Here is a 21,682-nt window from a genome sequence, read left to right on the forward strand (position 1 = left end):
TTCAAAACCTTTAAAATATAAAAAACAGTAAAACCAGTCAACCCCAACTCAGCGTCACTAACAATGTTCTCAAAACCCTCTAATTTTTTTTTACTGCTATACCTTGCACTGATGGGGAAAGCAAAGTATGATATCTTCCCCTCTCCACTACTAGTTCAGTACTGGTACCCATTGACTAGCAAAGTGCAAGGGCCACAGGTCCCAAAATAATTCTGAAGTACTGTTGTTAAAGATTCACATTAATAAAAACAAAATAAAAGTGCCATCCACTTTGAAGTTTGAGTTTCATTGCCCACTTTCAACATATTACTCATCAGCTCTCTGTATATACTTTTATAAGAAGATTTTATCGGCATATTTTCAAGTTTTCTTTTTAATTGTTTTGCGGACCCCACAATAGTTGCCATTTCTCATTACTTTAAAGAGGCCTGAAGGCAGATTGCTGTCATTCTCCTTTGCTGAACACATTCAGTACTAAAGTCAAAACAGAGAATTTACACAAGTAACTATTTCTAGGGCAAAAAGCTGGTGATCAGCAACAAGTAGCTTTATTGAAAACAGCAAACAGAACCTGACACTTGACAGCAAAGAAAATAAATCAGTCTCATGAATCTCCAGTTTTGAAGTTCTATCTATTTAATTAAAACTAGCACAGCAGAGGAGGAAATCAGGCAAACCATTCATAAACAACAATAGTTTTCAAATCAAGCCAGTTGGCAAAACATCGCCATATCATACTGTAGGGCATATAAAATGCTCAAAATGTTTATATTTCTGTAACAGCACCAACCTCCCCACCCCCAAACATTTACATCTTATACTGTCTCACCAAACTTTCATTTTTCTAAAACAAATAGTATTTTATTCTTTAGGGATGATACAAATTGTACAAATACTGAGTGCTAATCAAAATGCATTAGTAAAATACATTAAACAACTTAAACTAGGACACATATGGAAATTATGACAATTAAGAAACTGTGAGATATTTTGCCTTCCTCAAATTAAATAAGCATGCAAGTTAACTTACAACTTAGAAAGCCGTATTATTAGATATTCCCAACCAATGTAAGACAAACACAGACTGCAAAAACGTTATCAGAAGTATCAGCTTCATAAATTTATATTTCACTTTCATGGGCAAAAGAGCAAAGTCCCCTTCCCCTCCTCTCGGAAGGAAGAATCCATAATGCATCACAGAGCTAAGTTTTCTCAGTCACTCCTCCAACCCAGAGATACTCATGCTTTCCAAGCAGGACAGTCATGCTTTCAGCCGTATTCCCAGTTTCGCACTTGAATGAAGACAAAACTACCTTGTGCCTCAAAAGCGGCCCTCTTTTTACAAGCCTTTTCCTGCCATTTCTCTCTGCCTTCTTTAGCAGTAGCTACAGTACTGGCCTGTCCTGAGACAGCTGCTTGCCCCTCTCCATCAAGGGGAAAAGTGCTAGGCCATCCTCCACTTTCCAATACTGAAACATGTGGAGCTCAAAAAAACAAAGACACTCTTTCCGAAGGGATAAAATATTTTCTTTTCCTTCCTTTCATACAAGAGGCAGATAACACACAGCTTCAGGAAGGGAAGGTGGAGAAACACAAATTTTCAGACCTTCTTCCTGAGCTGCAGCAGGCCAAGCAATTGGCATAACTTAAAGTGTAGAAAAATCTCACATGGCTGTTGAACAGAGACAGTCTCCGGCCTGGAGCAAAGGGAACGCGTGGCAGAGGGTAACAGTGTGTGTTCCCTTCCAAGTAAGCAAGTCCAATAAGCTCCGTTTCACCTTGACTATTTTCTTCCAGGACAGAGGTTTCTCTTCCCCCTCTCATCCCTCATTCTGGTTAAAAGAGTGGACAGAGTCAATTCAATCACTGGGATTTTCATATATGTAAAAATATACACATATAAACACCCACAAGTGACATAATTAGAAAATTTTTATCAGGCCTGTCTTATTCGTACATGTAGTTGTCCCTACAGACATCACCTACTCAGTTTAGAAAATTACAACAAATCTTTAAAAACAAAAACTAAATGTAGTTACATAGAAGGAAATACCATAGCATTATCATTATTTAAAAATGTTTTGGCTTTTGTAAACTATTAATAAGAAAGTAAGAGGGTTTTTTTTGGTTTTGTTTTTTAATGTGTGTGTATATCTTCATGAGGACCATGAGGGAAAGATGGAGAAGAATCAGAGAGGGCACCCTTATTTTTGATCTTTTTGATCTTTTGATGTCACACTTAACTGCTTCAAGGGTAAAATGAAACTTTATTTGACCATGTAAGAGTTCCTAAATATCCAAGAAATTGTCTGCTCACTCTACAAAGATTTATTTTGTGGATGAGCGCAATGGTATCTGCGACTGACACTACAACTAGATGATTCAGAGGAAGACGACATCTCTGCAGAACAACAATGAACGTAACACAAAAGCATAAAGAGAAAAATTTCTTTAGTTAAAGGAGTGATCACTTCATAAAATGTCAATGGAGAAAGGATAGGACTGTTTTTCCATACAAAATATCATTTTGAATTATTAAAGTGGGGCCAAGTAAGAACACTCTCAGATTAATCACAAAGTATGAAATATTTTGTAATTGCAGCTACTTTAAACTTCTAGTGAAGAAACTTGTTTGTGCCTTATTGAAAAGGCTAATTAGTAGGATGCACTGATATTTTCAGTACCTTGAAAAAAAATACTTTTTTTTTTTTAAAAAAAACAAGTAGACCTTAGGGGTTTTCATCTCATTTGTTAAGAAAAATCTACTTCACAAAAAATACTGTTCCTATTACTGCCACCCTATGCATGACTTTTTAATACAGGTCCTAAGAGATTTAGGAGACTGTCTTTTCAAGGTACCCTGTCATATATTAAGGATTTCATAAATATAGGCAGTAGGACAGACTGCAAGTTTTTTTTAAGCTATGCAATACTTTGATGTTATGATAGCAGCCATAGCAAAAGAATTTAATACACTATTAGAATATGCTAGGTTACAAGTTCATTCCCATTTTTAATCACATACAGAAGTAAGACAGTTTAATTCCAATTAAAATGGTTAGTACTACAAAGACAGAAAATCTGTTAAGTTAATTTTGAACAACTTGTTAATCATTTTTTTAAAGTAAGTTAACATTACAAAGTCCAAAATTTCTGATAGCAAAAATTCTAGGGATTATATTCCATAAGAAAACGTTTAGTAAACATAGTGGTTTTAAGAAGGGAAGGAAACAGGGACAGAAGAAAGTGAAATATCTCCCTACACATCCGTAACATAGTTGTCCAAATAAGTGTTTGTAGTGCCACAGTGTTTATCTCAGAAGAGGAACTTCCAACCCCGTCCTTCCAAAGAAACAAATATGAAAAAGCAGAAGCCCTTTAAGTACCACCATTGCCTAATCTTAGAAAGTGGGCATGTACTTGTTGCAGAGATACAGTAAACCAGCTGACTACTTCAGTAAATACTTCTGGAAAGAGAAGGATACATACTAGCCAGGGACCTAAATCTACTCGTTAAAAGTCAATGTAACAAAGTAGGAATTCCCACGAGAAGAGCAACATTCATGCTGACCACAGGCCTTTCTCCCCATGCACGCTGCTGAATGAAGAACACCGACAGGAGAAAAAGGACGACTAAGCAGCACAGGCGAGAACAGTCCCCACCACAGTGTTATGATCCCTTGTTCTAGTCCTGCTCCCAAGAAGGGAAGCTCCAGAGAGATCATACTGAAACAGTGGAAGTAAAATGGAAATCTTCAAACTTTCACTCATCCCAACCTTGTCAATAACAACAGGAAAGAAACAGAATTGAAACGTTTTGTTTGTGGAAGCTTAGGAAAGCCAAAACTAAAATAAAGAAACAAAACTTTCCAGTGGGAATCAATGCAATACTTATGAAAAGCCAGAAACAAAATTCTCTCTGGTTAGAAGCTGAGTACATCAAAAATGAACTAACCTGTGTAATTTTCAACTCACTATTGATGAACACGCATCTTCCATGCTTTGGCTACTTTAGGCCTGTGTACACTGTTTAAGTCCTAACAAAAATAATCCTGATCCTTCCTCACAAAAACGCTGTCTCAGCATCAGTTCTCATTTACTTATACAAGAGATTTTAAAAAATAAACTAACCAAAATCTATTTTTTAGTAACTGTGCAGAAACTCACTACAAAATGCTGCAAATCAGTTTATTAACTACATTTTGTTCATAAATATTCCTAAGGTTAAAAAAAAAAGGGGGGGGGAAGCATAGCAGGACACTAGTGAAAACATCCTCATAATAGTTACACTATTCCTTATTCACAGAGCAATCGTAGCCTTACCAGAGCAAGGCAGTCCTGTACGAGACACGTAAAGAGGGAAGGATGATCCTCAGCGCTGCACCTGCTCGCTAGCTTCAACAAGTTATGTTGCTGCAATTGCGCAAAGGAGGAAAGCTTCTGTACTGCTTACCAGGGAAACGTTTTTAACTAGTTTCACCCCCCTTCCTTCAAAAACTTTTAAAGCTCCCAAGACAATGAAAGTACATACCAACAAGTAAAAACTGCTCCGGCATCATCACGCACACCTATTTTCACTAGCTGCCTGACAGAGTAGTAATTTGTGCGCTATCAGAGGCACGAAGACTGCATGAGTTTGTGCATCTACAAACATGTGCGTGTGTATTCTTTGCAGTGTTTTTTTTTTCCTCCCAACTGTGGAAGCAATAGGAAAAGTACAAGAGCTGTGCAATACTTGTTGAATGATGTTGTAGAAAAAGGAACGTACTCACTGTCAATTCATGCTGGTGACAGGGCTTAACAGCAGGATGCTACAGTGTATCATGCTGCTGTAGAGACTATAAAATTCAGTGTTTTTAAACTATTTTAAATAAGTTCCAGTTCATCCACAGAAGCGTGTATGAACAATCACTGAAAACACCAAAGTGTGAACTTGGAGATTACTCATAAAGGATTATCACCTGACAAGCAAAAACCTACTTTGTCTGAAACCGCTTCTTCTCAGATGTTATAGCAATCATATTATTGTTACATATAAAGAGATTAGAGGAAAAAAAATCTACCTCTCTGCTTTTTGCAAAAGTATTTTCCCAGCAGTGTTTTTGTATACAATTACTTTTTTACATGCAGTTCACATTGTAACAAAAATGGTTTTCTAACCAAGGGCACTAACCACTTGACTTGTAACAAGGATTCAGTTTACGTACTTTTTCCCCTGTCACATCTGCTCCCCTATCTGCAGGCTGCCTATCAGTCCTAAGTGCAAGACGTGGTGCTATTTTTCTTTTTTTAAGGTTGTCCAGAAAGCAACCAACGCAGCTATCGTACGGTTACGTATGTGCCACAGACACACTCAGATTATGATATGCCCTCCAGAAAGATTTCAGACAAATACAGGGTTTCCTCAGTACCCACACAAACAACATTTTGAAGACAAAAAGGTTGTATTTGTGGTGGGCTAGGGAGACGTGCAGCACTAGCTAAGCGGGGATGTTTGGACAGCTCCCCTGCAACACTTGTGGTTTAGGATTCCTGGATGACACATACACAGAGCCAGAAGATGAAGTGATGCTTCTGGGATGTTGAACTCAGCAGGATGCTGTGAAGGGGAACTGGTCAAACCAGTCACACAAACATGACTAGTGCCTTGTACATACTGCAACAAGTGTGCTGTAGAAGTTATAAAAAGAAAAACCCACGCACCTCTGGCATGGATGAAATCAACTGACTGTGGTGGCACTAGCAACTTGTCACCCCTCAAACAGGATTAAGACATGCTAAGAGCTTGAAGTTGTAGTGGAGCTAGGACCAAGTCATTTTTTTCCTGTTAACACAAGATATCCCCCACAGCCTCAGAAGAGGAAAATAATTTTTAAAATAGGAAAATGTGACTATAAATAACTTCCGTTCACAATCCTGCTCCTAGAAGTCCTAGAACATCGCTGTTAGTTCGTTTTCTGATAATCATTCTCAGAATTGTGAAACAGAATTTCCAAAAACCATACAACATGGAGGAGGACTGGAAGCAAGTATCTACTACCTTTTATTTCTGTCCCCTTCCTCCCAAACATGGTACCTCAGAGTGATGCAACTGGTGGCTCAGACTGTACCTCACCTGCAGAGCAACTTTACTGGACCACCCAAAACTTCACTCGCACAAGGACAAGCAGCCAGGTGTCAACCCCCTCCCAGCACACTCGCTCAGACAACAGCGTTCCCAGCAAACTGCCGCAGTGACCACATGAGAGGAGGCAGTTATCACCACGTGAGTCTGGACGGCAGCACAAGCAGAGGTAGGTAGCTCACAGAGGTGCCTCAAAAGTGGTGTCTGGTCTATAGCACAGACAAAGTTGGGCCCTGTTGGTGTACAACACCGTACCACAGCCAAAAAGAAAAACTCTGTAGTGGCATTACAGAGCTGTAAAGAATGCCAGAAATGGAATCTTTACTATTTATATTGAATTATTTTGCCATATCAAGATAATTTTGAAAGAGGGAAGACGTCTGCTCTTACATAAAGGCACTAGCTAAAACTTGAGAAATATCTCTCTCTCAAACCACACATTCATTCTTCCTTTCATTCTGAATAGTAAGTAAAGCCTTACTGTGGAGAGCAAGGTCTACTAGAAACTGCAAACGCCTGTCACCGCTCCCCCGCTGTATTTCCCATTCACTTCAGAAGAAAATTTACTGGAACCTAACTACACCATTTCTCTTTCCTCTTTTCCCTTTATACATACATACATATATATATATATATGTGTGTGTGTGTGTATATATATATATAAATCCTTCATTTTATCTAGCAAAAGACAAAGCAGGAGGCTTAATGTCTTGGGGTTTTTTTGTCTTTTTTCTTTCAGTCACAGATATGGCTAAATTATATACATTTAATGAGAGATCTAGGTAGATACAGACCTAAGTTTTGTCAAAAGAAAGATGACATTGTTCTGTTTTGATGAGGCGATAAAAAAAGACCGATTTAACAGCAACTGCTCAGATGCTTGCTCAACTGAAATACTGTTTCTCACTTTTACACAGACACTACATTGTTTTGTTATCACTTCTTCAAAGAAGTGAAAGTATTTCCTTAAAGAACGTACACCTAAGGAGCTCTGTTTTCTAGCTTGCCAAAACTTCATCAATGCTCATGGGTTCCAGAAAAGATGAAAGAAGCAAAACAATTACTAGGCATTACATGAACATTTATTAAATTTTTAATTAAAAAAAAAAAAAAAAAAAAAAACACTGAATTCAGGTTCTGAAGTCTATAAACTCAATACACTGACTATTTATTGAAAAAGTCTAAATACTAGAAATAAAAAACTCTCAATAAAAGCATATTCAGTAACCCAGAGAGCATACAAAAGTATTACACTGAGTTCTATAAACAAGAAATAATCTTTCATACTCAGGCAATACTTTCAACTTAGCTACTAGCTCATTTCTATAAAATTGAGCTACCTGTTACGAGCAGAGGATTTTTTACATCAATCTTTTTTAAAATGTTCAAAACGAGTTTCAAACTCTGTCATACTCATCTCAATTTTGCCTTCACAGTTATTTTAACACAGATATGAAACTATGCATTTTGTTAGGTGTTGTTCAGGGCTTTTTTAGTCATTTCAGAGGTTATTTCAGTATTTACCTGCAGCATTTTACAAGTTCACAGAGACTCCTGCGGATGGTACCCTAAGCAAGCCGTGATTCAAACATGGCTCAGCCGAAAACAGAATCTGGGAGACCGCTCTGATGCTGTGTAATTATCACCTAGCAATACATTCAGCACTTCAAAAGCATTGATGCAACACTCCAAAATTTGTAAATTAAGTTCATTTTAAATAATTAAGTTTAAAAAGATTTAAAAAATCCATTTGACCCATTTGTTATCCAAAGAACCTAAACTGCTATTACTGTCATCCCCCCTGTTTCAGTTGAGTAGATGAGAGGGCTGAACTGTGCAACGGCAGTTTCCAGACATTGTTAACTTTTCATTCCAAACAGCTTTTGTTTCTTCACTTACTTATACTTTTAGAGAGATGAATTTCAAAGGCATTTCCAAATCACAGCTGAAAATTCCAATATGATTAAATGTCTGGGGTGCTACCATTATTAGGTAAAACTAGGCAAAGTCGTGATTCCTTGGCACGAACAATTAAATGAAACCTTACTTATTTTGAGCAGAGCAATACCATTAATAGTCGGGAGGTCTACTGTTAAACTAGACTGAACTGATCATCATTGTGTCTCTGTCATTATGTTAGCAGCAAAGTAGTGTACTACAGCAAATTAAATGTAGAATTTGTACTGGTTCACTTTATTGAACAAAAGTTATTTCAAGAGACTTTTTTTCTTTAAGTACCTCTCTGCAACAGACAGTCTGATTTGCAAAAGTAAACATCATTATTTCTTATTAGGCACAGGTCATGTGTGGGGTTTGGTTTGGCAGGTTTTTCGGATTTTTGTAGTTAATACTTTGAAAATTTGGGGGTTTTGTATGTATTATTGGTTTCCCTATTCTTACCGTTCTGCTTTTAGATCACTGAAAAAGAGATATTACATAAAACAGAAAATAAATTGTACAAGAAAAGCATATACTACTGAAACACGAGCTTTCCCTTGTGCTCTCCAACTCAAGCCTGACCATGATCAGAAATACATTCTAGAAATGAGAGGGCTGTATAACCCACTTCCCCTTCAACTCCTTAGCCCCGACTGACTCAGTCAATAAGACTGCCAAGTAATGTGGCCCACTGCCTACTAGAAAGGAACCGATTCAACTGTGTTCACCTGACAGCAACACAGACGTACACCTATTTCTATCCAAAATTTTCTACAAAGAAACAACGGGAGCAGCAGGCTAAAATATACGGCTTCTCACTTTTCATACCTCAGTGTTCTTGTACTCAGGTTAGTGTGTTTCCCCAATTTTAAAAGTTAAAATAACCATTTTATTAAGATACAAAATTCATAATCCACTTACTTCAGTCAATATGTTACCTTTACTTTGTAAACCAATAAGCATGCCACCACATACTGCTCATAAAAATGTTCATAAGATCTTAATACAACTCCAATTTGTTACAACTGTGTTTTATTCTATAGTCAGAGAAATACATACTCTAGGTGCCATATCATAGTTGTGTGTGTTAACTTAGCATATAACTACTCAAAACCAAGAAAAGTTATTTAAAGTTTACCTTCCAAATGTAAAAGCACAAAGAAACTTGAACACTTTATCGATTAATAGCTGAAAGCTTTTTTTTTTTACCACTAAAGCAGGAATACATAGGGTTAGTTTACTGGTGTAAATCTTCTGATCCAAATTCAAACAAAAAGAACCAGCCAATGCTATTTTAAAACTAAAATCAGGAAGTGTTTTAGAATGGAAACGCTCATTCACTAACCATAAAATTATTAGTGCAAGACAGTATTTCTTATTTCTCCTGTATCAGAATGGTGAATCTCTAAGATGATATAAATTAAAGTTGAAAGTCCAGTGTTTTTCATTAAGTATGTCACATCATAGTATTAAATCAAGTAGATTTTAAGTCTTCTGCACTCCAAATTCATCCTGCCTTTCCCTCTAACCTTACACACACTGTTTTACAGCTACTCTAGAATTTTACAGCAATGTTATGCTCCTGAAGAAACTGCAAAGAGCAGTGAACTTTGTCAATTGATAAGTCAACTGGCTCATATTTAAAGTATGCAATGATAATAATCACATAGTGATAAATCCTTCTGAATTAGTTGCAGTGAGAGCCTTATCCTGATCCCACCAAAGAAATCATAAGCTAACCTATTGCAATGGAAAAAGACAAAACAAGTCGGACTACTGAAAACAGCTTCTTTCTCTCTTAGATTAATAAATCAAGATAATTGACACTTCACACTATACAGAATTCAACAGAATACTGAAGAATATGATGTAATGCGGAATACATTCAGTATACAAGGCAGCCAGTAAGAAGTAACAAACAACAACTAATATTTACAAGTATCAATGTCAAAAGCAATGCAGAAGAGTAGCATGTGTACGTCAGTTAAGAGGAGCATGTTCCCTCCACACCACTCTCTGTGAATATAACCCTCCACTGCTGTAAAGAAGCTGTGCAAAAGGATGGGTGCTTGCAAAGCTACTTGATTCAAATACTGTGCTTGCTTATTGGCCTATCTAGTATTACTAAAGGGTTGCTGATTTTCATCACTCTCTCTCTAAAGTTGTGTCAGAAAGATGTAGAGATCAGAATAGGCAGTTTTTATTACTCAAAATAATGAAGTTTATCTTGCAGCAAATCCTTGTTCAACACAGAAATTTCACTGAACCTGGATTCTGTGGTTTCTATTTCAGTAACTGAAAAGAGCATGAGTCCCCCAAACAAGAAGCAAAATAGTTTTCTCTTTCATTTTAGCTAATCTTTACTTGAAAATGATATTAAAACCAACGGTTAATTTTAAGTTATAAAAGAATGCCCCCTATTTTTTTTAAGGCGGGATGTGCCAATTCTTAAAAAAACAAAAACAAACAAAAAAACCCCCACCTTTCTCCTATTGCTTCATACAAAACATGACCCCCAACTCTTTACACTAAACAGAGAAATGATTTCAGCACGCAAAGAAACTATTGATACTAGAGATGTTATTCTTGTGTATAACAACAGATCATACATAGTGAAAGAACACTTGCATCCAAGTCATTCATTATATGCCAGGAGTTCTCAGCTAGAAGTGCAATTTCAAATAATTTATTTCCTGATTTTAAAAGATACAAACTTTAAATTCCAGTGACTGAAACCAGCATCAGTATACATACACTGCACCAAATAAGACTTGATTGCTCAGTCCTGCAATCAAATTTCCAACAACCTCCCTGAACATGAAATAATTATCCTCAATTTTAAATAGAAAAGGAAAGAAGGCCTGGAATACTTGAAAAAAGTCTCCTCCAAAACCTCTCTCTGATCTTAAAATACAAGATATAATTACTTACACTATTACCTATAATTAGAAATATATTGTTCAAGAGATGATGAGCGAAAGCACGTGGCTACTCACCTACAGTATACCAACTAGCATCCGTCAGCTTGCTGATAACAGCTTCTTGAAAGGATCCATCAGGCATTTTGGTTTCAACCATTGCACCAACCTGCAAAAGGGAGTATCTAAAGGTTACAGGTAATCCCAAACTCATATAATGGAGGAAATACAGATATACACACTAATTCCTCTAGCAGGCTAGATATTTTTACTCATTTTAGCTAAATGTTGCTTTGTGAAATGTAGACATCGGTTATATAGCTTGTAAGAACAAAGGTCCTTAAGCATATGTTAGCTGAACTCTGAGTAGACGGTAAAGCAGTAAGGATCTCAGAATATTTAATTTCAGCAGGACTTATATTCAGTCAAAGTAAATATTACTTTATCGTTGAGTATATGCAGTTTATACTATTTCCGGTATTTTTCAACACTATAAAGTTTGCTCTAAATTCAAATACTTTTATTCAGTGTTGTACTGTCAGATAGACCAAAGTTTCAATAACAGGCTACAACAACCAGTTTTGATCTTGCAGTAGCAACAGAGGAAAGAAAGACAAAACAAGATGTTCTCCACCAAAGAGCTGAATTTGCAGTCAGTGTTTCGTAATGCAGCTATCTGTTTTAGCAAATAAACACTGCATATTATAAATATGCAAACTCATACTTTATATAAAGTATATTAACTATTTTAAAATGTGATTATAGCAATCATATTTACCATCGTCTAACAGGCTTGAGTTTTGCGTCACATAAAATCAAGTTTTCCATTACTTATAGAAGTTACAGAAGGCATTGTGTGTATACTATTTGATATGAATTATACCACATGGAAAAGTGGAAACAGCTTATAGAAACCACAAAAGTTAAGATTACTCAGAATCAACCTGATCTAAAGCAACAGGTCTTCTCCTGTTGATTTAAATGCTGTAGAAGATGTACCCATAAAAACAATGTCAAAATTTAGAATCTTACAATTTATTTGATTAAGGAAAAAAAGCCATGCAATATACATACTCTTAGAGGTCCTTTCACTTGGTCATCTTGCACTAACTGAGTTGAGTTATCTCCCTTCAGGACCACCTGGAAAGATATTCATTAACACATTTATACATATCTTACTTTTAACAGCATACAAAAAGTATATGAAAGAGCCTTTATGGCAACAACATGGAAAATAAAGTCTTCATCGATCAAATGGACTTGAACATTATTTAATGCAAAACATTTAACACGGATGACTTTACTCACAGGAAGCCCAGGTATCACATTTATTACTCAATCTGAAATATCGTAACTAAAGAGGAAAGTCAAATCAAGCATCAGCCATTAGAAGGAAAAGAACACACATTTTTGATGAAACTCTGAGGTTCAATTTTGACACAATTCAGGACATGTCTGGAACTGGGTCTCCAGATTAGAAGCCTAAAGGGGCTTTTTATCTCTGTCTATACTAACTGCAATACTTTATTAACACCACATTGTTTGAAGCTCTTTGTTTACTACAGCATGCAAAATGTAAAGGTCTATATATTAAACATGCATCAAAATCACTGAACTGGCTGCAAAAGCACCCTATCTGTTACCTTGAGCAAGAAGTGCTTTACTATGGTAAAGATGTGAATCACTTAAAGTATAATGAATAAAAATCAGTTCCAGAAATTCCTGAAACATTCTTTCCATCTACAAAGATGTCCGGTTTTCCAGCTCCCCCCAAAATCTCCCCAAATGCAGAATACACTGTAACAGTATTTTTAAAAACAGTATTAGTGGCATGATGAAACAGACACACAAAGTATTATTCATATTAATATGACTCCAGAATAATAATAGAGTTCATGTAATCATTATTTAAATTTTGTATCAGCACTGAGGTGAATACAGGTAACCCTGGTACTCAGGAATAAGACTACTGAACTCCCTAGACTTGGCAAGCATGCCAGGGTGTGCCCACAGACTCTTCATTACAAGATCAGGCTCAGCTTGTTAACGCTTCAATTGTTATAATATAATCGAGATACAGTGACAGGAATTTCCACCAAGTCATAGTAGCTTAACGTATTTCCAAATCTTATCATGGAATAATAAACGATATGATTCTAAGAGAAGAAGAAGATCACACCTATGAACAGTCTAAATACTATGTCAGACCAGTATAGATACAGAATCAAACATGTCAGACTAAGAAGGGCAGCACACTGCTCCCTACGGAGCATCTTGTTAACACAGATTTCGAAGAACACCACAAATTTCTAGAAGTACTCATTAAGAACAGGGGAAAAGACTGAAAGATTTGGATTGGTTTTGTTTATTTTTTATCATGAAAAGCACTCTGATAAAGTAATATGATCTACATATGTAACTGAAGAGGCTGATAGCTTTTCTACTTGATCTAAGCATTAAAGCACCTGAAAACTTAGATGTGTAGTTATAAAAAGAAGCTTTCATCTCTTTATTTGTTGGGGTTTTTTGGGTCACTAAAACCTTATTTACATATCCTGGACAGTAGACTAGAAAGTAGGAAGTGGGAAGATTTTGAGAGAGCAAAGTACAATTTCTGTATTTACTTTACATTCTTAACTTCTATTTAACCAGGTTCTATACTTTGTTTTCCTACATTAACATTAACAATAATAATACAATATCAAAGTAATGCTTTCTTTGTGGGGGGAGGGGTGTTTCGGCATCAAACCTGTAAGTGTGAATGAATACTAAGTGCCAGTATTATGCCTGCACAGGAAATCAATTACAGTAAAGAAACGCACTTTAGAAGAGAGACTATCTGGAAGCAAGATGCTCAAAACTAACAAATATCTTCCTGGACAATTCTAAAAACTGGATTAAGAAACTAATTACAGCTATCTTTTTTGTTCTTACATTGATTCATTTTTTGCATTGCTTCTTAACTTCCAAGACACAGAACTGAAAATGTCAGCTAGAATGAAACGGAATTTTTGCTTCTGAAGAGTTCGCTCTTATTCCTCATTACTCATGTAAAGCCATAATCCTCTGTTTGTGACATCAAAACTGACTGCTGTGAGACTGATGCACTCACAAATAGAAGGAAACTGTGATCAGGAAATAAATAGCATGAATAAGTAATTTTAAAACCCATTCTTATTGCAGCACCCTTGTAAGGAAAAATAAAAACAACAGGAAAAACTTAAATACACCAAAATATTCAAGTATTCTTTAAAATTCACAGTGTAAAGTGATGACCATTTTCTAAAATTTAGAATTATGATCTTCTCTGACAATCCTTTTAATGCAATGCTATGATAAAACCAGCAACAACCATAGTACACTACCTTGACTTTCACAAGTCTTTTCACTGTCTTAATCTTTGCCTCACAAAAGGCACCACGGTACTTGGCACTGACATCAGTTCCCACTGTCAGGTAGGCAGGCTCATCTGCTGCCTATTAAGAAACAACAAACATGAACAAAGTTTAGTCTTATGTTTGAAGAAATTATTGTTTTCAGTAGCTACATTGTCATATATTTCATTTTACATCTAAACTTTTATTGCTATTGATCCTTAAAGCCATAAAGAGTCTCTGTACAACTCAGAACTGCAATCATACTGCTCTTAAAAAAAACAACCAAACAAACAAACATTGGAGAGTGATATATATTAAAATTTAGACTATGTTAACTGAATTCTAACAATGATCCATCATTCTTCTCCAGTAGAATCAATGAACAAGGAGAGGGCTGATGATCTTCTCAGATATTAGATATTTTTACCTAAGATATTCTAAACAAACATTTCCAAATGATTTATGAAACTTTTTTCTCTACAGAATTATTGCAAAATGGGGCACAGAACAATTAACTGTCAAATATTAAAAAAAAGAAAGTAAGAGTAGTAACTTCTAATAGAATTAAGAGATAAATGCTAAAAAGCATTATTTTGCACAATACAGAAATCTTTATAAGCAAAATAAATACTTTTGCTAAGAAATTTAAAAAGAATAGGCTAGCTAAACAGCTGATTTCACACTGACATCATAAATAGGTTGCAGGAAGTTTTGTTTCACCTGTGATGTTGACCCCCAGTTTTGTCAGCCTGATTATTCTCCCAGAAATATCTTTGGAGATGTTGAACTGATATTTGAAACTTATCCTTATAAAGAGGGCAAGAATGTATAGGAATGACCGTTAATTCAAGTCATTCTTATACAACGTACAAAAGGAAAATATTTCAACTCTAGGAAGGCAGCATAAAAGATAGTTGCAATTTTATCAGTTATAAGCAATCCAATCACAGAGATTATTTAAAACATTTAAGATTGCTATCATCCTAATACCTACAGTTAAGTCTATAGCATTTTATAGAGAGATTTTTTTCTGCTGACTAGAAGACCACCTCTAGATAAATTTGCTATAACCTTACAGAAGGCTGTTAACTACAGGTTTTTTTTTCCAGAAATGTCTTTGTAAAGGCTTAATTGCTTACACATTTTAAGAGAGAGGAAAAAAATATATTTCTAATTATATTTTTATTTATCTGGACTTCATTACTTAATATTTCACTTTATTTACACTTGTAAGAAATGATAAACAAAGCCAAAGTTACCACGCTGAAAATGTCCATCAGTATAGGAAATCAGCACAGAATATTAACTAATAATAATAAAAAAACACCCACAGAACAACAGTTATTTCTGCATCTCTGCGGCAAGAAAAGTTTTCCCCTCTTTTGTGAATTATCCCGCATTGTTAAGCCTCCGCACCGAAAGAACGGCAACAGCTAAGGCGGGACAAAAGCTGCGGTTTTGCAAACTTGCAATAGCAGCTGCTGATACAGGAAGCATTTAAAGGCACGAGCCCAAAGGACAACAACTCGGAGACCTGCTAAACCTGCAGACCGCTACTGCGGGAGCGCAGCTCGCCCGCGCACCAGCCGGAGCGCAGGAACGGGATTTTCAGCATCCGGCGTTGCCCTGCTGCTGCTCCGCCGAGACGCGGGATTACAACCCAACTCGCTCCCGCGGCCGGCTCGGGAGTTAGCCTACCTTCATCTTCGGGGGTTATGTGAGGGATTCCAGCTCAAAGTCTTCTCTTCGCCACAAGCGCGGGGGAAAACACTGGAAAACAAGGGGAGGGTGAAGGCGCGAGCGTGGGTCGCTGCGCGAGGGGGCGGCCGGGGCCGCGCGGGGAGCCCGGCGCGGGCGGGCGAGATGGGGGGAGCCGCCTCGCCCCGGCCCCGGCCCAGCCGCGGCCCCGGCCCCCGCCCCGCCGCGGGACCGGGAAGGGGAGCGGGGCCGCCGCCCGCCGCTTCCCGCCCGGCGGCTCCTCGGTGTGTCACGTCGCCATTGCTCCCGCTCCCTTCGCGCCGTGTCAGGGCGGCGAGGCCGGGGCGCCGCACGCGCGGCTCGGCAGCGAAACCCGCGGCCGAAGGAGGGCAACTCGCCGCCGAGGGGCGGCGGGGCCCGGCGGGCCGTTCCCCCCCCCCCGCCGCCCTCCGCCGGCCCTCGCAACTTTCCGAGGGACGCGCCGAGTCCCTCCTCCCCGCCCCCCGCCCCGGCGGCCCAACAGACTTCTCGCGCCCGCCCGCACCCCGCCGGCCCGGGCAGCCCGCCGGGGCGCCGCGGCCCCCCGCCCCGCCTCGGGGGGGGGAAGGCGGAGAGGGGGGCGGGCCGGCGCCGCGCGGCGGAGGGGATGAAGGGAGGCGCGGGCGGGCCGTCCCCGCCGCCGCGGGGAAGTGTCGGGGCAGCCCCGGGGACGAGGACGGCGGCGGCAGCGGCGGGGGTGGAGGTCGGCGGGGAAGGGAGTCCCCGTCCCCGCCGTGAGAGGGGCGGCGCGCTGTCCCCGCTCTCTCGCGGGCTGCGAGGGCGCGATGGGGCCGCGGTGGAGGGGAGTGACGGGGGGGGGGGCCCGCTCCGCGCCCCCCCCCTCCCCCGGGACGGCGGCGGAGTTGCGGCTGCTGAGCCGCTCGTCAACCCCCCCCCGGCTCCCTCCTACCTTTAAACTCGGAGCGAAGTGGGGCAGCGCCCGGCCCGGCCCGGCCCCGCTGCGCGCCCAGCGCCGCGGGCCCCCTGCGCGACGACGACAGCCCCGACAGCGGCGGCGGCGGCGGCAGCTCGGCTGGGCTCCGCTCCACCCCCTCCAGCCCGGACTCGCACCGAATCACCAGCGATGAGCCAAATAACAAGCTGTTGAGCAGAATCTGTCCTGCTCGAACTCCCATTGGCCCCTCGTGACGCCCCGGGGACTCTGCCCCACCCGGATTGGGCGTCGCGGACAGCACCCCCATTGGTCACAGGGCGGCTGAAGGAAAGCATTGGTCAACCGTCGACGCAGGTAGGGCTACCGGGACTTTTGATTGGTTCTCCTCCGCAGCGCAAGTCGATTGGCCGCAGTTGAAGTGAAGTCAGCCTTCCCCCGCGTTGATTGGCGCGATCTGGATCCGGATGTAGCTTTGGGCGCGGCGATTGGCTACGGCCGGGGTCAGGAAGAGCAACGGCGCGCTGCGATTGGTGCGCGCCGTCTCTTAGAAACGGTGCGGAGGAGGGGCCGAGAAGAAGGGAGCGGGGAGGCGGAGGGCGGGGACAGAGTCCTGCAGCGGCAGTGGCCGGGGGGGTCCCAGGGAGCATGCGCCGCGGCCTGCCTCCTGGCGCCATTTTGTGTGAGGCTCTTTCCCATTTTAGGCCGCGGGAGGAAGGGAGCGGGAGTGGTCTGCGCCCCTTCGGTGGGGGGCGGCGGCGGGAAGCCTCGTCCCGCACTCCGAGGAGGCCGCGCCTTCCCCGCTCCTCCCAGCACCACCCCCGCGCTTAGCGCTGCTGGCGGCTGCGTCTCGCCCTCTGCCGCGGCGATGGCGCAGCGGGGAGCGGCGCCCTGCCGGGCCCGGAAGTGAAGCGGCGGCGGCGGCGCGCGCGCCTCTGGCGACGCGTGGCGTAACCGCCTCCCGCGACCGTTGGGCCCGCTGGGAGGAGGCGGGCGGCCCGGTGAGGCGCGGACTGCGCGGCGGCGGGGAGGCGGCTGCGGCTCTCCCCTTCCTTTGCCCCCGTCGCTGCCGAGCGCCCTAGCAGAGACACCGCCGGGGCTGCAGGTAGGGGCAGGGCACGGGGTGGCTGCGCTTCCCTTCCCCGGGGGAGCGCGTTGCTCCGTCGCCGTTAATCATCCCTTCGTGCCCATGACGCACTCGGGGTGAAGCTCGGGGAGGGGGAACGTGACCGGCTCTCGCTGCTCGGTCGCTTCTGCACATGGCAGTGGCGCTTGTGATCGCTTCTTGGCCTCCCGCCAGGCGGCTGAGGTCATCTCTTTGCAGGAAGATGCAGCAAGGACACGGGAAGACTGTAGTGGTACTGGGGGCTGAGTACTTCTGAGGCCAAAAAAAAAAAAAAAAAAGAAAAAAGAAAAAGCTGTAGTCCTGTCCAGTCCTTCGGTGTCTGTGATGGAAGGTCTCTAAAGGTACAGCCTTATGAGGCAGGAAACATATGTGAGTTTTAGTTATAGTTTCATATTTTAACTTCCTATATAAGATTTGATCTATGGTTGAATGTAATGTAGATCCAGTGTTTTACACAGAGCAACGAGTGTGTGCTTGACAGTGCTCGTTCCCAGCATCATGACGTGCCTTGGGTCTGCCTAAAACAGCAGTGGTGGGACCTGTCAGTATAGTTTAGAGAGTCTCTGTGCCAATACTGACAGAAATGGGACTGCTAGCTTAGGAGCAGTCTCCATTTCAGTTGTGATTTCAGCGTGGTTTTTTTGTTTTGTTTTTTTTGTTTGTTTTTGTTAAATCTGATACTTTAGAAATAAGCAGGAAAAGGGACAATTCTCTAGAAAACTTACTGAGCAGTGGTGTATAGTATGGATAAGCTTTAGAGGTGTAGGAAGGGTTAATGCACATAAGGAGTATTTAGATTTGACTGGGAAGGGTAACTAATTTTCTAGTGTTTGGATCTAAGTTGCAAATATAAAGATGTTTGAAGCTGTATATAAAAATGTATAAAGGCTTGAAGGATTTTCTTTAATGTTGAGGGATGTAGCAAACTTATTTCTGTATTGTAGTTGTGCTTTATAAAGAGGATAAACTGAAGAGCATATTATTGTTGAGAATATATTAAGTCCTACTGTTAGCAAAACTTCAAAAAATCCACTTTAAATGTGAACTTTTGATCTCTGTAAACCGTGGAATATATTGGACAAATTATAACTTAAATTGTGAGTATTTTGAGGCCCTGTTTGTATCTCTGTACTAAGTGTAGTACCACTCAATAAATAACAGTTCATGATTAAACTAATCAGTCTTGTTTCTGATTTCTAGCAGAAAAATCCTAGCCACCTGTGTGTATCTGTTGCAGCTGGAATGTTGAGGCCCATTAGCCATCTAACTACTGTGAGCAAAAGGACTTTTTTCCTGTGTAGCTTAGTCGACAGGCGGGTGACTTGTTCTTTTATGGTATTTAAAGCACCTAAGAATGCCAAGCTAGGCAGCTCACCAAATAGTCCAAACATTCTGACACAACTTAGGGATGATGTCTAGTATAATGGAATGAAATAATGCAATAATGAAATGAAAAAGCTGTGCTTTTGGCAACCCAGAGAAAACTTTGATTTAAAATAACTTTTAATTGCAATATGAATTTCAGGGCTCAAAGTTACATTATGATATTGAAATCCTGCATCTTAAATGTATGTCAGGGTTAATTACCAGCTGTGAGACTTCAGGATCCTTTCTCTCCCCCCATATCCCCTGCCCCACCCCCCAGATCTCTTACAGGGAAAATCTGGAATGAGTGGAGGAAAAAATGAACAGCAGATTTTTCTGTCACAAACCAATTTATCATACAGACTTAACATTTTAGGAAAAGTTACAAAATGAGACTGAATCATAGTAAGTCTTTTTATTATCTACTCTCCTTGTAAATAGGCTAACAATAGAAAAATACTTAACACTTTTCAAAGCAGCAGTACTTGTATTATGTGTTGTTAGTACCAAAAGTCATATATATGCAGTACAGAAGACTCACCTTGGAATGTCTTAGTCTGTGCAGATTACCACAAGGCTGCTTAAGTTTAAAAAATACAAACAAAAAAAACAAACACCAACACAAAGGCATCAAGTTACTCTAAGCATGTAACTGATCTTCAGTCACATGTAATTCTAGAGCTTGGGTGATGGCTGGATCCTGTAAGTAAATTAGAAAAAAATATTGTATTTTAAAACTTCTTTGGTGTTAGTTGCAGAATTTCCAGAAATCTTGCTAAAGTCTTCCACAGATGCGGCACTCAAGAGGCAAGTACAGCAACTTCTGTATTTAACTACAGTATTGCTTATAAGAACACAAGTAGTAGACAAATATAGTTGTTGAAAGTATCGTGTGGCTCCCTTGAGAAGAGAGGCAAGATTATAAAAAGAGGGATTTCTGGGCTAACTAAGTCTTAATTCTGTTCAAAATAGTAGTACTCTTGATGTACTGCATTTCTTGTATGTACATGTAACTCAGAATACACATACAAAGAAGCTCAGTGTTAGAACAAGAATCAATACTTCTAGAATATTTTGGCTGTGAATGCATGTAATAAAATAGTATGTTACTCTGCGTCTGTCTTCATGGATGTTCAGAAGATGTCTAGACTTCTAGCTTCTTATATTTTTGTTTTCTAGTGTTTAGTTCTCCTTTTTTAAATGCTCTCCCCCTTGGTTTCCATTCTGTCAGTAAATAGGCGACACTCTCAGTGGTGGTTGAGCAAGCATCTGCCCTGAGGTTCAGAACATCTGTCTGTGTGAAACCGCTGCATTTCTGTACAAATGAAGAGGTCTGCTGTATGCTTGCCACAGAGCTTTACTGTCTGAGTAATGGTATACTCCGAGAGAAGTGTGTCAAGAAGTTAATTACTTAGTATCCAGAAATACAGGGGGGGAGGAAGAGGAATGTGAAAGTTGACACCACAAAGTTCAGTAAATGGTAGCTGGTTTATAAAAATGAAAGGTTAAACTTTCTTAGTCATGGAAAAAAATTGTGCTTTACTCTTAACCATCAGCAATAAGTTGCATATTTGTGTGTGTGTATATATATACACACAGACATATATACATATACACATACATATGTTTATATATCTTTTGGTAATGATAAATGCTTATATACAGTTTCCACAGCTCTGGCACATTCCTGTCTCTACGTTCACAGAAATGGATATTTAGTTATTCAAAATCAAACTTAATTGTGCATCCTCTTTTTCATGATTTTGTTGTGTGTGTTGCTGACGTGGAAGTCACAATGTGTAGCAATGCTTAAGAAGTCTGAATTAGCGCATTATACTCCCTGAAGTTTACTAGTGACTTCTCAGATCTGCTACGAGTATGTTTTGCAGCAGTGCAGTAACTTCTGGATATGGGTAATCATGAAAATACTTAAACATAGTGCTTTGTGCAAAGAAAAGTCTGAGAGAGAGGTTTCTAGTCAGCACTGCAGCTAACAGTAGTACTCATTTTGTAGTTGCTCCCTCAAGTAACATTAGTAAAATGATGATATGTGCTCAGCTTGTTTAAGTAGAATAGCTCGTTAGTGACTTCAGATATCTCCAGGAGAAGTACTCCCGTTTTTACTGAATAAACTAGGCCCAGACTGTTATGCTTTGAGGCTGCAGTTCTTAACTATAATCTTGCATGTTATAGATTGTGTGCAGA

General features: G+C 40.3%; 1 protein-coding gene and 1 long non-coding RNA gene across 7 annotated transcripts in view; one reads left to right on the forward strand and one right to left on the reverse strand.

Moving 5' to 3' along the window:
* Window positions 1–17,131, reverse strand: part of ARID4A (AT-rich interaction domain 4A) — a 51,968-nt gene extending 34,837 nt beyond the window's left edge. For 3 of the 6 annotated variants that reach the window (XM_067295112.1, XM_067295111.1, XM_067295109.1), the window contains exons 1-5: window positions 17,005–17,128; window positions 16,056–16,127; window positions 14,346–14,456; window positions 12,055–12,120; window positions 11,059–11,149 (exon numbers count right to left, since the gene is read on the reverse strand). In XM_067295112.1, the coding sequence (XP_067151213.1) occupies window positions 11,059–11,149; window positions 12,055–12,120; window positions 14,346–14,456; window positions 16,056–16,061 (274 nt within the window). In that variant the 5' untranslated portion in view covers window positions 16,062–16,127; window positions 17,005–17,128. Of the gene's footprint in view, window positions 1–11,058; window positions 11,150–12,054; window positions 12,121–14,345; window positions 14,457–16,055; window positions 16,128–17,004 lie in introns of all 6 variants that reach the window. The other 3 variants (XM_067295110.1, XM_067295115.1, XM_067295113.1) reach the window with 2 other exon arrangements.
* A 480-nt stretch (window positions 17,132–17,611) lies between these two features.
* Window positions 17,612–19,289, forward strand: LOC136992011 (uncharacterized). The gene is made up of 2 exons (XR_010884041.1): window positions 17,612–18,091; window positions 18,287–19,289. It is a non-coding gene; the product is annotated as an uncharacterized lncRNA (long non-coding RNA).
* Window positions 19,290–21,682: the final 2,393 nt, after the last annotated feature.

Source organism: Apteryx mantelli, chromosome 4 (assembly GCF_036417845.1).
Source record: "Apteryx mantelli isolate bAptMan1 chromosome 4, bAptMan1.hap1, whole genome shotgun sequence".
NCBI classification, from domain to species: domain Eukaryota; kingdom Metazoa; phylum Chordata; class Aves; order Apterygiformes; family Apterygidae; genus Apteryx; species Apteryx mantelli.